The 14,329-nt window shown below is 50.2% G+C and overlaps 1 protein-coding gene across 3 annotated transcripts in view; it reads left to right on the forward strand.

The window, feature by feature from the left end:
* The window catches only part of DNAH10 (dynein axonemal heavy chain 10), a 147,106-nt gene that overhangs the window by 119,264 nt on the left and 13,513 nt on the right, over nucleotides 1–14,329 (forward strand). For all 3 annotated transcript variants that reach the window (XM_033440734.2, XM_049698610.1, XM_049698611.1), the window contains 7 exons: nucleotides 4,897–5,078; nucleotides 7,362–7,498; nucleotides 8,542–8,759; nucleotides 9,900–10,121; nucleotides 10,300–10,447; nucleotides 12,274–12,553; nucleotides 13,548–13,777. In XM_033440734.2, the coding sequence (XP_033296625.1) occupies nucleotides 4,897–5,078; nucleotides 7,362–7,498; nucleotides 8,542–8,759; nucleotides 9,900–10,121; nucleotides 10,300–10,447; nucleotides 12,274–12,553; nucleotides 13,548–13,777 (1,417 nt within the window). The remainder of the gene's footprint in view (nucleotides 1–4,896; nucleotides 5,079–7,361; nucleotides 7,499–8,541; nucleotides 8,760–9,899; nucleotides 10,122–10,299; nucleotides 10,448–12,273; nucleotides 12,554–13,547; nucleotides 13,778–14,329) is intronic.

Below are 14,329 nucleotides of genomic sequence, written 5' to 3' on the forward strand. Positions count from 1 at the left end.
ACTGGACCGCCAGGGAAGTCCTGGGAGAGTGGGTCTTTACTGTGGCCCCAGACATTCTGCAAATCAGGCTGTAAAATGACTCCATCCCCCGCAGCCAGAGGGCCCATTTGCTGTCCAGAAGAGGGGTCTGGTGTGGCGCTTTCTCCCCTCCCCCCGCGGGGCGTGGTCCCCCCAGGGCACCGTTCGTGGCTCTCGCTGGTAAGTTTAGCACCGTGAGGGAAGCCAGGAAGAAACGGTGTCCCGTCTGCCCCCTCCACCACCCCCCGCCCGTCATCGTGCTGCCAGGCCCCCCACGCGTGTCCCTGCATCAGGAGCCTCGGCTCTCTCCTCACTCCCCGTCGCAGCCTCGTTTTCAGAAGGGGTTCCATCCTTCTGGTCCCGCAGTCAGGTCTCCTGTGAGAGAGACTCCTGTCTGCAGGCTGGGAGCTGCCCTGCGTTCTGCGTTCCTGGCGGGTGGGGCTGCTTCTCGGAGCTCATCGCTTTTGCTAAGGGTTGTGCTCTGGCTGTTGGCTCATTTGTGGAACATGTGGATTGAACAGAACGTTCAGCCAGTTCCAGGGCAGGGGCCCTAGTCACTCCTGGGGGGGTCATCCGGAGCTGCTGCTGCTCTTAGCAAGAGGTCATGATTTCAGAGCTTCGCAGTGTGATCGCAGTGAAGGTATAAGGATGGACGTTTTAAAACTGCAGTAGCACGCGCTGGGAGTTTAGACTGAGCTGTGGGAGAGACCCTCAACATGCACATTTCCAAAGGAAACATCCAACCACTGGTTATACAGATTTGGGGCACTCCTCCCAGGTCAGCAGCATAAAAACGTTCTGAGAGCAGAGAGTTGGGAAGGATTTTTGAGTATTTGTTTGGAAGGAGTATTTATCTAATCCAAGAGTGGATTTCCATGGGACCACATGGAGAGTTTGATATGTGTCCCCTGCAGTTAGATGGGGTGCCTGCATCACCCCCGAGAAAATGAAAGTGGCCTATGGCCCAAAAGGAATAATTCTTAAAATTGTAATTATTGGAACAGGTAATATGTTGATGCATGGCTTTGCTTCTTACTGGCTGTGTGACCTTCGATAAGTCACCTAACCTCTCTGTGCTGCAATTTCCTTGTTTGTAAAATGTGGATGATAATAACTGTCCCCATGGCATCGGGGTTGTTACGAGGTTCCAGTGAGCTATTACGTAAAGAGCTCTCAGAACTGAGTTGAGCACAGAGTCAGTGCCATGTAAACATTAGCTAGGGTCATGGTTCCAACATCAAAATGATGTGCTATGAAAAGCCCCCTCTCACCTGTCCGCCATCAGCTTAGTTCCCCTCACCACCCACCCGACAGGTAACTGTTGCCATTCATTACTTACATATCCATTCAGACAGCTTTTGTACATGTTCAAGGCAACCAGATATACAAGTGTCTCTTCAGTTCCCGACGTTGGACTCTAAGGGTTGTAGAACAAGGGATACTTCCGTAGCCTTTTTTCTTTCCTTTTAAAATATAATTGGTAATATACTATACGTATTTTTCTGCATCTTAGTGTTTTTGCTTGAGACCTTGGAGATCTTTTGCATGTTGTTATATGAGAACTTCCTCAATATTTAAAAATAGCTCATCATAATCCATTGGATGGCTGTGCCGTCATTTATTTAATCCACCTCAATTTATGAATTTTTAGCTTATTTCCAGTCTTTTGCCTTTACAAACAGTGTGGCAAAGAATAACCCTGTCTTCACTCTGCACAAGTCCACTGGAAGGACACATTTTCAGAAGTGGAATTGCTGGCTTCCAAGGTGTGTGTGTTTATAACGTCAGTAGCTGTTGCCTAATGCCCACCCGTAGGCGTGGAACGCATTTACACTCCCACTGGCAATACATGCGAGCACCTGCTTTTCCACGGCCTTACCAACAGAGGGCGCTACTAAACACTTGGCTTTTTGCTTGTTTTATAGATGAAAAATGGTATTTGTGTCGTTGTAATGTGCATTCCCCTTTTGCTGAGTGAGGTGGGCCTTTATTTCATATGTGAAGAATGTGTGTCAGAGTCCTGTGTATTTCATTTTCTGTGAACTGTTTATGTGCTTTGCCCATTTATCTTGTGGATTGCTGTTACTGTTGCCTTTTTTTTTTTTCTTATCCATTTCTGTGGGCTTTTTATATAATGGGAGACTAGCTTTTATTCATGATGCGAGTTGCAAATAGTTTTCCCAGTTTGTCATCAGCCATTTGACTATTTAGGAGGTTTTTGTGCGTGCCTGTGTTTGCCGTGTATAAATTATTAGTTTTACGTGGCAGCTTCTAGCAATATTTTATTTTGTGGCTTTCGCTATTACCTCATACTTAAAAGGCCTTGCAACTGGAAGATTGTAAAATAATTTCCCCATGGTTTCATCCTGTACTTTTATAGTTTAATACTTTTATAGTGTTTACATTTAAATCTTTGATCTCTTTGGGATTTTTCTTCGGGTTTAATGAGTTTGGATGCAGAGGAGTACATTCTGGCTTTGTTTAGGCCACTGGGATGTTAAGAGCGATGAGCCAGCATTTAGGTCTTGACAATTTTATAATCCTTTAATTCTTTCAATAGCACTTCCTTTCTGTAATGCTCAATCCCCTTTGCAGAGATCATTAATTGTTAAGGCAGGAAGATTAGGAGTAATGAAGATTAGCGTGGCTGTTCCTCTGGAGTACAAAAGGCTCCCTTTGTTACTGGCCTGCAGTTTTACTTTGCTTCCTTTCCTTCATTCAGTATCATTGGGAGCCTACCGCCCGCCCACCCCGTGCTGGCACTGGGGCTGAGAGGCAATGGGCCAGGCAGGGGGTCTTCACTGCATGGAGCCAGCCCATGGTCTGGGGGAGGCACGGGTGTGCACGTGGGACTCTCACGTGTACAGCAGAATTACCCAGGAGGAGGTCAGGAAGGGAGGGTCTTTGTTGCTATGACTGTGGATAATGGGGGAACCTGAACTAGTCTGGGGGGTGGGTAGTCAGGGAAGATGACCCCCAGGAAGTGACATTTAAACTGAGACGTGGGATGGAGGCTGGAGCGGGGCTAGAAGGAGGTTGACTCAGGGGGGAAAAGCGGAGACGGTCAGAGGGTCTGGGGTAGAGTGAGGGGGTGGGGAGTGGGGCTTGTGATGGGTATTCTCCTCCAGGGAAGGCAACATGGCGTCACCTCTGTCTGTCTGTCTGTCTCTCCCTGAATCTCTTTTCTTTTCTTTTTAAAAATTATTTATTTATTTATTTTGGCTGCGCTGGGTCTTAGCTGTGGCATGTGGACTCTTAGCTGTGGCATGTGGACTCTTAATTGTGACATGCGGGATCTAGTTCCCAGACCAAGGATCGGACCCGGGCCCCCTGCAGTAGGAGCGTGGAGTCTTACCCACTGGACCATCAGGGAAGTCCCCCCCTGAGTTTCTTTTGTGATAGAAGAAAGGAATCTAGTGAAACAGAAACGCTTTCATTTCTCAGACTTGTAACCTTACTTTTTCGAGCCCCTCGGTTATCTGGCACCACAACACTGTGTTCTGGATAAACGAGGTTCCTGGGCATGGTTTGTACACTGGTAACAGAGAACTCCACTCAAAGGCTTTGGGAGCTGAAAGGTTCCGGGTCCGCTTCCCCATTTGACAGATGGGAAAGCTGAGAACCCCGGACCGTTCCTAACTTTCCGGAGGGCTCAGGACGCCACCCCGAGGCTGTTTCTGACTTGTGTCTGAAAACATCTCACTGATGATAATCATCATCATCATCATCGTCATCATCGTCATCATCATCGTCATCATCATCCCTCCTCCTCGGATTATTCAGAGAGCGTGGCCGGGCCCTGACCTTCAGCAGCCCCGAAGGGAACCTTTTAAAAACAGTTGGCAGCATGCCTGCTTTCGTGAGCGCCTAAGGCCGCATCATTGAACCTTTCCCTGGTGACTCAGGACCATTACTTTAATCATCGGGCTTGGTGCTGGAGGCATTGCCCTGGCTTGTCCCCAAGCTGTGTGGCTCCTCAGGCAGTGAGCGGGGGTCCCGGGGCCAGGAGGGGTCTGGGGGTTGCCGGGTTCAGAGCCTCCACACTGCTGTGCGGGTCAGGTTGTTCTCGCTCCGTGTCTCCCTCCCCCTCCCTCTGGGGCACTCTGGCCTCTCCCCAGGCCGCTCCCTGCCCTCCGGGGGCTCTTCCTTTCCTTTGCTTTTTCTTCATCGTCTTCTCCACGGCTTTTATAGACTTTGCCAAGCGGGCCCACTGGGTACAGTCAGTGTGCGACTCATTCCTTCTTGGGTCTTTACGCCGATGCAGCCTTTCCGCCTCCTGATCCTTTTGGGTTTCCAGTTCTCCGGAGGGTCGAGGGTGCTGGACACCCGAGTGTTGGAGCAGCAGAGTGATGGTCTAACTTCATCAAAGACAGAGACAACAACTTCCAGAGCCTGAAGGACGCCAGGGTGCGGGATGGGCCATGTAGACACAGGCAGGCCATCCAAACACTTGAGCTCTGTTTCTTTATCTCCTAAGTGGAAAATAGGATGATGATGATAATGACAATAATGACAGCGGCTACCACCTAGAGTCTGAGGAATCACCCCAGGGTGTCCTTAAAAACACAGATGCTCAGGCTCCACCCTGAGCTGCGGATTCACGGGTGGCCTGGGTTTGCGTTGAACGACACCCTGCTGTGTTCCTGGCGCCCAGACCGATTCCAGGAGCCTGACGTGGCACATGATAGATGAGACCCAGTCCCTGCCCCTGGAGAAGCCCACCCCCAGGGGCACGAGTCGGTGTTGAGATGTGGCTTCCGTTGTTTCCACGCGGTATCGCATCCAAGAAGCGACTCACCAATTTTTCGGAACTCTCATTCAGGCCAGATCCTGGCCATCTCCTGCGTCTGACCCGCGTGTGCATCCGTTTCTCCCCAGGTCGTTTGCTAAGCCCCCGAAGCAGGTGCAGACGGTCTGTGAATGCATCCTCATCATGAAGGGGTACAGAGAACTCAACTGGAAAACCGCCAAAGGCATGATGTCCGACCCCAACTTCCTGAGGTCTCTGATGGAGATTGACTTTGATTCAGTTACCCAGAGCCAAGTTAAAAATATCAGAGGTGAGTGTAGACAGATGTAGGAACAGCCAGGCTGGTTGCCAGCCTGGCGGCTCAGTCTCTGGGGCCGGGAGGGAGAGTAAGGAGAGGGCTTGTCGCAGGCAGACCCGCCCATCGTGGTCAGATGGTGTCGCCGTGGCGTTGCCGATGGAAGAGGGGGAATGATCGTCCCCAGAGGAAGACAGCGGCAGGGAGGATGGTTGCTGGTTGGGCAGTGGCAGTGGATGCCCGCTGAATGTGTGGTTCAGCAACGGGTCTGGTTTTCCCTAGTAGGATACATGACTCTCTCATGGAGCCCGCCCTGCCTGGTCTTCTGTGCATCTTGTCCGATGGGCGTAGTGGTGCCAAGAACTGGTCTCGTGGGCAGAGGACTTGAATAGACATTTCTCCAAAAAAGATACACAAATTGCTAATAAGCATATGAAAATATGCGTAACATTAGTCACTAGGAAAACGCAGATCAGACCGCAATGAGGTACCGTTCAGACCCACTAGGATGGTATAATTTAAACAAAACCACACGAAACTACAAGTGTCGGGGAGGATATGGAGAAGTTGCAACCCTCGTACGTTGTTTGTAGAAATGTAAAATGGTGTGGTAAACAGTTTGGCAGCTCCTCAGACAGTTAATCATAGAATTACCATGTGTCCCAACCACTCCACGCCTATGTCTAGACCCCAAAGAATAGAAAACAGGTATTCAAACAAAAGCTTATACACAGATGTTCCTGACAGCACTGTTTAACAATAGCCAGAAGGTGGCGACAACCCAGATACCTATCAGTGGATGAATGGATGAACAAGAACAAACATATCCACACATTGGAATATTATTCAGCCATACAAAGGAACAAAGTGCTGCTGTGTGCTACAGCATAGATGAGCCTCAAAGGCGTGATGCTAAGTGAAAGAAGCCAGGCGTAAAAGGTCACGTACCGTAATTCCATTTATATGAAGCGTCCGTAGGTAAACAGGTAAATCCACAGGGATGGAGAGCAGATTAGTGTTTGCCAGGGTTTGGGGAGGGGAAGTGGGTTGTTACTGCTTAACAGCTCTGAAGTTTCCTTTTGAGATGACGAGAATGTCTTGGAACTACACAGAGGTGAGGCCTGCAAAATCTTGTCAATCTACTAAATGCCACTTTAGCGTGTTTATTGTTTACCATGTTTATTGAACATGTTTAATTATACACTTTAACGTGTTCATTTAATGTTATGTGAATTTTGCCTCCATTTTTAAAAATGGGTATTCGGGGAAGAAAAAAAAAAGTTGGTCTAACCTTGACTTCCCTTGTGCCTTTTGCCAGTATGAAGTCTTCTGTAGGTCCTGGAGGGTGGGTGAGGAGGGGGGGCGGCACCACCCACCCCATGCCCGCATTTCAGTTACAGATGCCTGCGTTCCCCCTGAGCCTGGTTCCTGACCTGCCCCAGAGCTTAGCCAGTGAGAATGATGCTAGTCTTTTTCAAAGGCAATAAAAGTTCATTGTGTCACTGTTTATCACGGTGGTTTGTTCAGAACTTGACCATCAATGCATTTTTTCAGCCACTTAAAAACAAAACAAAACAGGGGCTTCCCTGGTGGTGCAGTGGTTGAGAGTCCGCCTGCCAATGCAGGCGATATGGGTTCGTGCCCCGGTCCGGGAGGATCCCACATGCCGCGGAGCAGCTGGGCCCGTGAGCCATGGCCGCTAAGCCTGCGCGTCTGGAGCCTGTGCTCCGCAACGGGAGAGGCCACAACAGTGAGAGGCCCGCGTACCGCAAAAAAAAAAAAACCCACAAAAACAAAGCTAATCGAAACACAAAGGATAACAACAACTACAAAAACCCAAGGGACTCTCTTTACCCGATCGTTGGATGGGTTTCCATTTATGTGAAGTTACTCCCAGGGTGAGGGTGCAGGTGGAGGTGATGGTGCCCTGTAATGACCTATGAACCCCAGTTAGCTGCCAGCTCTGAGCCACCTTGGTGCCCAGTTGGGGGGTCCCCACTGATGCCCTGGGTCTCTGGGGGCTGCTGGGTGTCACACGCAAGTTCCTGTGTCATAGGATGTCCTGGGTGGCAGTAACATGTGCCCCTCACTCACATCTTAAACATCCACTTACACAAAATTCATTCGGGGTTGGACCCACCTGTTGTCCCTGGGAAAGCTGTCCAGATCCCACTCACAGGCTTACCAAGGAGAAGGAACTAGTTACACTTACTTTGTTAGTAGGCAGTTTACTTCCCATTTTATTTTCCCAAGACGAAGCTCACCGCTCATCGAAATCATTGCGTCTTTGACCTTTAGGCCTCTTGAAGACCCTCAATACCACGACTGAGGAAATGGAAGCCGTGAGCAGGGCAGGCTTGGGGATGCTGAAATTTGTGGAAGCTGTGATGGGCTACTGTGACGTCTTTAGAGAAATCAAGCCCAAGAGAGACCAGGTATTGCCCATCTGTAAGACCTGCACACTTCTGCCAAGAGATTGTTTTGGAGTCAGAATGAATGTGTCCACAGCTTTACTGGAGAAATTCTGGCAAGGTTCTGGTTCTAAACTGCATAAACATTTTTTCCCCCAGTAAATGATAACCCTGAATTATAGCTCTCATTTAGATGTAATGTGAACCGACAGAACCAAAGTCTGAAAGATGTTTGAAGAAAAGAGGGTAAAATCATTCTCGAGGGCTAAAACAGAGTTTCTCACCCTGGGTGCTACTGACGCTTTAGATTGGATCCTTCTTTTGGGGGAGGCCGTCCTGGACACTGCAGGGTACTAAGCAGCCTCGCTGGCCTCCACCCACTGGATGCCGTCGTCCCTTCCCCCAAGTTCTGACAACCAGAAATGTTTCCAAACATTGTCATGTGTCCCTTGGGGGGCAAAGTCGGTCCCTGTTGAGAACCACTGGGTTAAAGGAACATGCAGAAGACACAATACAAAGAGAATTGTGTAAGGTTGATTCTATTGTTTTGAGCCATATTTTGACATTGCTTTATAAGTCAGGATTTTATCACTCAGAAAACTTAGAACCCGTAGTAGGACCAATACAGTCTTCAGTGCATTCTTTTGAGTTTTTGGCTTAGAATCACAGGGTCCTCTTACTGGGACCCTAGTACCCACGAAAATTAAGCCGTCTGCTAACTCAGATGCAGGACATCTTTTTTCTAATGGGATGTAGGGCTTTTGCATCAAACCATTGAAGAGGTCACTAAGAAAAGAAGCCATGTGCCTCGCTATGACATAGGGTGGCCCCAGAGGGTAGGGACAGCATTAGAAATGCAGGTGGAGGACTTCCCTGGTGGCCCAGTGGTTAGAACTCAGCGCTTTCACTGCCGTGGGTCCGGGTTTGATCCCTGGTCGGGGAGCTAAGATCCCACGAGCCTCGTGGCATGGCCCAAAAAAAAAAAAAATTGCAGGTGGACATAAGCCCAGGTGTGAGACTGTCTTATTCCCACCTCACTGCTGTGCTTTTCCCTTGTCTTCACATAGCTGGCCAGGCTGGAGCGGAATTTTTCCTTGACCAAACGTGAACTGGAGAGGATCCAGAATGAGCTGGCAGCGATCCAGAGAGAACTGGAAGCTCTGGGGACCAAGTACGAGGCGGCCATACTGGAGAAGCAGAAGCTGCAGGAAGAAGCCGAGATCATGGAGAGACGGCTGATCGCGGCCGACAAGCTCATCTCGGGGCTGGGGTCTGAGAACGTCAGGTCAGCCTGGGTAATGGGCCTTCCCGCTAAGTAGCTCTAAGCCAGACTTTGTGGTTTGTGAGTGAACGTCCACAGCACCATTTCTCGCCATGTGGAGTCTTTATTCCACACTGCATTTTGAGCTGAAAACCGTGTGAAAAAGTTCTGATTTTACTATTATCATGTTTAAAGGTGGCTAATGGCCATTTTATAGATTCTTTTAAAAATAGGTATCAAGTGTTATTTACTGAGTAACTGTTAAGGGGAGGCATGGCAGCAGTGGAGACGGGGGGGAAACCAGTGCCCTAGGGCCTGGGAATGTTTGCTTCTTGATGACCTTTAACCCCAAGTCCCTTCTGGAAGGATCTGGAGGAGGAGCCCACTTCTGTCTCTGGACCCCTGTGGCTGGTTCAGTCCTGAGCTTCAGTTTTCAGTAGGTGGAGCTGTTTGATGCTTATGGGCAAGAGGCCCATTGGGCCATAGCTGGTCCACTGGATGTGACAATAGTTTCTTACCTGGCACCTGTAAAAATGGTATGGAAAGCACTGGAAAATATTGTTTGCTTATGGGAAACAAACCATTTTCAATATGTCTATATTTTTTTTTTTTTTTTTTGTGGTACGTGGGCCTCTCACCGTTGTGGCCTCTCCCGTTGCGGAGCACAGGCTCCGGATACGCAGGCTCAGCGGCCATGGCTCATGGGCCCAGCCGCTCCGCGGCATGTGGGATCTTCCCAGACAGGGGCACGAACCCGCGTCCCCTGCATCGGCAGGCAGACTCTCAACCACTGCGCCACCAGGGAAGCCCTGGGCGTGTTTTTAAGCTATTGATTAGATGTTTGGAAACAATGTGATTACTGTTGTACTTTATACATATCTTTGAGACAAAATTCATCCCCCAAACATTTATCGAGGCCCCTGTTAGATGCTGGGTTCTGCCGAGCTCTGGAGTTGAACAAAGCCTTTGAAAACGTTGGGTTCACTAGACAGGGAAATGTCAAAGTGAGCTGGCGATCTCTGTCCTCTACAAGCAAAGAACATCTCAGAAAAGGTTTCCTTCTGGCTAGCCCCCTCCCGGCCGTGTGTCAGGCTGGCTCTTCTAGAAGGTTCCTTCGGGTTGTGCCGGAATGTGACTGCTCACGGCAGCCCCCGCCCACGCCAGGTGGCTGAACGATTTGGACGAGCTGATGCGCCGGCGCATGAAGTTGCTGGGCGACTGCCTGCTGTGCGCAGCCTTCCTGAGCTATGAGGGCGCCTTCACGTGGGACTTCCGGGACGAGATGGTCAACCGGGTCTGGCAGAGTGACATCCTGGAGCGGGGGATCCCCCTGAGCCAGCCCTTCAGACTCGAGAACTTGCTCACGGACGACGTTGAGATCAGCAGGTGAGGACGACCCTGGGCTGGGAGGACGGGGCACAGAGCCCGGGGGGCATGCAGCTGACCCACCTGCACAGAGACGGCAGGGAGCTCTGCCCGCCCAGCTCCCCTGCCTCGGAGGCTCCCCGTCGGCTCGCAGCTCGGCCAGAAAAATCCCCATTTCCCCTGTCGCTGCCCCTTCCAGGTGGGGCTCCCAGGGGCTGCCCCCCGACGAGCTCTCGGTTCAGAACGGCATCCTCACCACCCGGGCCAGCCGCTTCCCCCTCTGCATCGACCCGCAGCAGCAGGCCCTCAACTGGATAAAGAGAAAAGAGGAGAAGAACAACTTGCGGGTACGGCTGCCCCCGACACACACCCCACACCGCTCCACATCCTGGGGCCCAGCCCAGTGCTCCCTGGTGTCCCCAGGCCTCCACAAGGCGGAGCTGAAATGCCGCCACCCTGAGGCCCCAAGCAGAGCCCTCCCCTTCCTGGCCCGCCCACCCTGTTGAGTCTTGGAGGGCGGCTTGAACCACCTCGGATTCCACTCTGCCCTTTGCCTATTCATTGCCCTGTGGGTCACGTGAAGGCAAAGACGGTGCTGTGTTCGTCTTTGTGTCCCCCCTACTCAGTGCAGAGCCAAGTGGCCTCAGATGCTCGGTCACTTTCTTTTTGGAGGGCAGGGGAGGGGCTTGATTGAGATATAATTCATCTACCGTACAATCCATCCGTTTGAAGAATACAGTTCAGTAGCTTTTAGTATATTATACATTGAGTTGTGTAGCAATCACCAGGATCAGTTTTTATCACCCTCCTCCAAAAATGCTGTATCCTTTAGACATCACCACCCCCAGAACATCCATTTCCCCTCCTGCCCCTAACCCCCAGCCTCTGACAACCACTAATATATTTTCTGTCTCTGTAGACCTGCCTGTGCTGGACATTAAGTGTGAGTGCGATTGCACAGTACGTGGCCTTTTGTGACTGGCTTCTTTCATTTAGCATCATGTTTTCAAAATACATTTTCCCTGCTTAGCGAATCCAACGTTTTCAAAGGCTTCGTTCAATTCCAGGGCTCAGCAGAACCCAGCATCTAACACGGGCCTCGATAAACGTTTGTGGGACACATTCTGTCTCAAAGATATGTATTGAGTACAGTAGTAATCACATTGTTTCCAAATGCTTAATCAACACATATTGTAGCAGGTATCAGGACTTCATTCCTTCTTATGGCTAAATAATAGTGTGTTGCATGGATGGACCACAGTCTGTTTACCTGCATATCAGTTGATGGACATGTGGGTTGTTTCTGCTTTTTGGCTGTCATGAACAGTGCTGCTGTGAACATTCATGTGCAAGTTTTTTGTGGGCGTGTGTTTTTAAGTTTTGGGGGTGAAATTGCTGGGGGCCCAGTTACCTTTTACTGAAATAATTAACAATTCATGTTTTTCCATTTTTATCTTTTCCTTGTTTTTTCTGGTCCTTGCTTCCGGGTATGTACATGCAGGTAGGGGAAGCATCCCAAGGTCGGGGCGGGGGGACATCCACTCCCAAAATTCACATAGAACTGTAGTGGGACAGATATCATCAGTGCAGGAATATTCCTTGATGTCCCTCTTCCCTGAGCCTTCCAGAGAGTTCTGCAATTGCCAGACCTCTCCTAGCCCCCCATCCTACTCCTATCCCCATCCTATCTCTTAAAGAGGGAGGGTTCAACTTATGGGGTGAGTGGCTAAGTACATCAATGTAATAAAAGAGGGTGGAGAGGAAGGGAAGAGGAGGTCCCAGGGGCTGGAAGAGAGGAAGAATTTTTACAGATGTTTTGAGAAAAGAGATAAGAAAGCAAGCCTAAGGGTTGGAGGGGAGTGAATTTTTTTTTTTTTTTTTTTTTTTTGTGGACTCTGTGTTTGGATCCTTTTTGAGGTCTTCTGAGAGATGTGAAGAGATTCTCTCCTAATCCCTTTTGGCTGCTGACCTGTGCTTTTTGAACGAGAGGCTGCTCAGAGCCTGAACCTCATGGTTTATGCAGGTTACGTGCCCTGCTTCTCTCCCTGTTCTGTGTTTTCCCCTCTGCCTCCCTTCAAGGTGCTGACATGTCCCCTGCCACCTCCAAGGATTCTTTTCCCCTTGAATTTGGCGAGTGAGCTGATTTTTAGCATCTGCCTCCCCTCCCTTCCAGGTGGCTTCCTTCAATGACCCCGACTTCCTCAAGCAGCTGGAGATATCTATAAAGTACGGGACGCCTTTCCTGTTCCACGATGTGGATGAGTACATCGACCCTGTGATTGATAACGTCTTAGAAAAAAACATCAAGGTCTCCGAAGGACGGCAGTTTATCATACTGGGAGACAAGGAAGTGGGCTATGATTCGAATTTCAGACTGTATCTGAACACCAAGCTGGCCAACCCCAGATACGGCCCATCCGTGTTTGGGAAAGCCATGGTGATCAATTATACTGGTAAGCATGTACAGAGCCGCAGTGCCGAATTTCAGGTGGAGACCACAGTCTGAGCTCAGGGCTCTCAAGGGACGTCACTTCATTCGGTTAATCATTCTCAGAGTCACAGCTTTCATAGTCAACCAATCAGTTCCTTTTGGTTTGCTTTTTGAGGCTTCACCGTGCGGCATGCGGGATCTTAGTTCCCCTGCCAGGGATCGAACCCATGCCTCCTGCATTGGGAGTTCGGAGTCTTAACCACTGGACCCCCAGGGAAGTCCCAACCAATCAGTTCTTAATGAGGAAGCAACACCAAAAGGTTTGGGGGCCTTTAGAAGGCAATGAGTTATGTGTCTTGAGATGTGCTGAGTCTGGACCACGGGGCTCAGACATTCACCCTCGGAGCGAGGCGAGACCCCTTTCTGCCGCAGCAGGAAGTTATACTGTATTTGTGTATCTAAATACACAGTATGATTTTGGATTTCCCTCTTCCTCTCAATTGAATTCCGTTATGAACTTGAATGAACTTCCCACATTTTCTAGGGTGGTCACACGGGTTCCTAGGTAGGTTAATCAGGTTTCGGTACGCGTTAGGAAGCTCCCTGGTGGTCCAGTGGTTAGGACTCCGTGCTTTCACTGCCAAGGGCCTGGGTTCGATCCCTGGTTAGGGAACTAAGATCCCGTAAGCCGCGTGGCTTAAAAAAAAAAAAAAAGTTTGGGTATAAACCCAGATATCTAACGAGGGTCCCCCAAGATGTGGGAGCCCTGGATTTGATTTTAGTGCATCTTCACACTTGCTGTCCATTACTACAGGTAACAGCATCTCTGTTTCGCTCTGTCCCATATTTGTCACCTGGGGCTTTAGAATGGCATTGGTGGGAGAGTGAGTCCTCGTGTTCCTGGGATGCCGGGCCCACCCTAAACTTGCCCCAGGCACTGCTGTGCGGGGGAGACGAGATGGTGAGCAGCCTGGCAGGGGGACGCGGTGGTGAGGGCCTCCCTCGTCCCTCCACAGTCACACTGAAAGGCCTGGAGGACCAGCTGCTGAGCGTGCTGGTGGCCTTCGAGAGGCGAGAGCTGGAAGAGCAGAGAGAGCATCTCATCCAGGAGACGAGTGAGAACAAGAACCTGCTGAAGGGCTTGGAGGACTCCCTCCTCCGGGAACTGGCCACCTCCACGGGGAACATGCTGGACAATGTGGAGCTGGTGCAGACCCTGGAGGAGACCAAGTCCAAAGCCATGGAGGTATGAACTGTGTGGAAAAGTGTATCGATCCTGCTACGGAGTCCCAGAGATGTTCCCAGGGACCCCTGTGCACCCAGTCAGCCTCTCTTAATTGAGAGCGATAGAAAATCTGGCCCTACGTGGCTCAAGTCCAAAGGGAATTGATCGGCCTAGAAAACAGAAAAGTCGAGGGATGGCTTCAGGCAGGGCTGGATCCAGGACTCCAAGCATATCATCCAGGGCTCAGTTTCTCTCCATTTCTGGACCTTCTGCTGTGTTGGCTTCATTCTCTGCCTCCCTGTGGAGCCAAGCTCCGCTCATGGTCACAAGCTGGGTCTGGCTTCATGTCCACTGAGGTTCGAGTCCAAAAGAGAAGAATGAGAATCTTTTCCTGTCACTGAAGTCACGTGCTCACCCCAGACCACTCCCATGGGCTGGGGATGCCAAGTGTGGATTCTCTGGACCTCACTCACCCGCTCCCCTCCTGGCCTCGGGCTTGAGCCCCACATATGAATGAAAGGAGGAAACTGTAGGTCTCTAGATCAAACTCAGGGACTGTTACTAGAAGAAGGG

Source organism: Orcinus orca, chromosome 15 (assembly GCF_937001465.1).
Source record: "Orcinus orca chromosome 15, mOrcOrc1.1, whole genome shotgun sequence".
In the NCBI taxonomy this organism is placed as follows: domain Eukaryota; kingdom Metazoa; phylum Chordata; class Mammalia; order Artiodactyla; family Delphinidae; genus Orcinus; species Orcinus orca.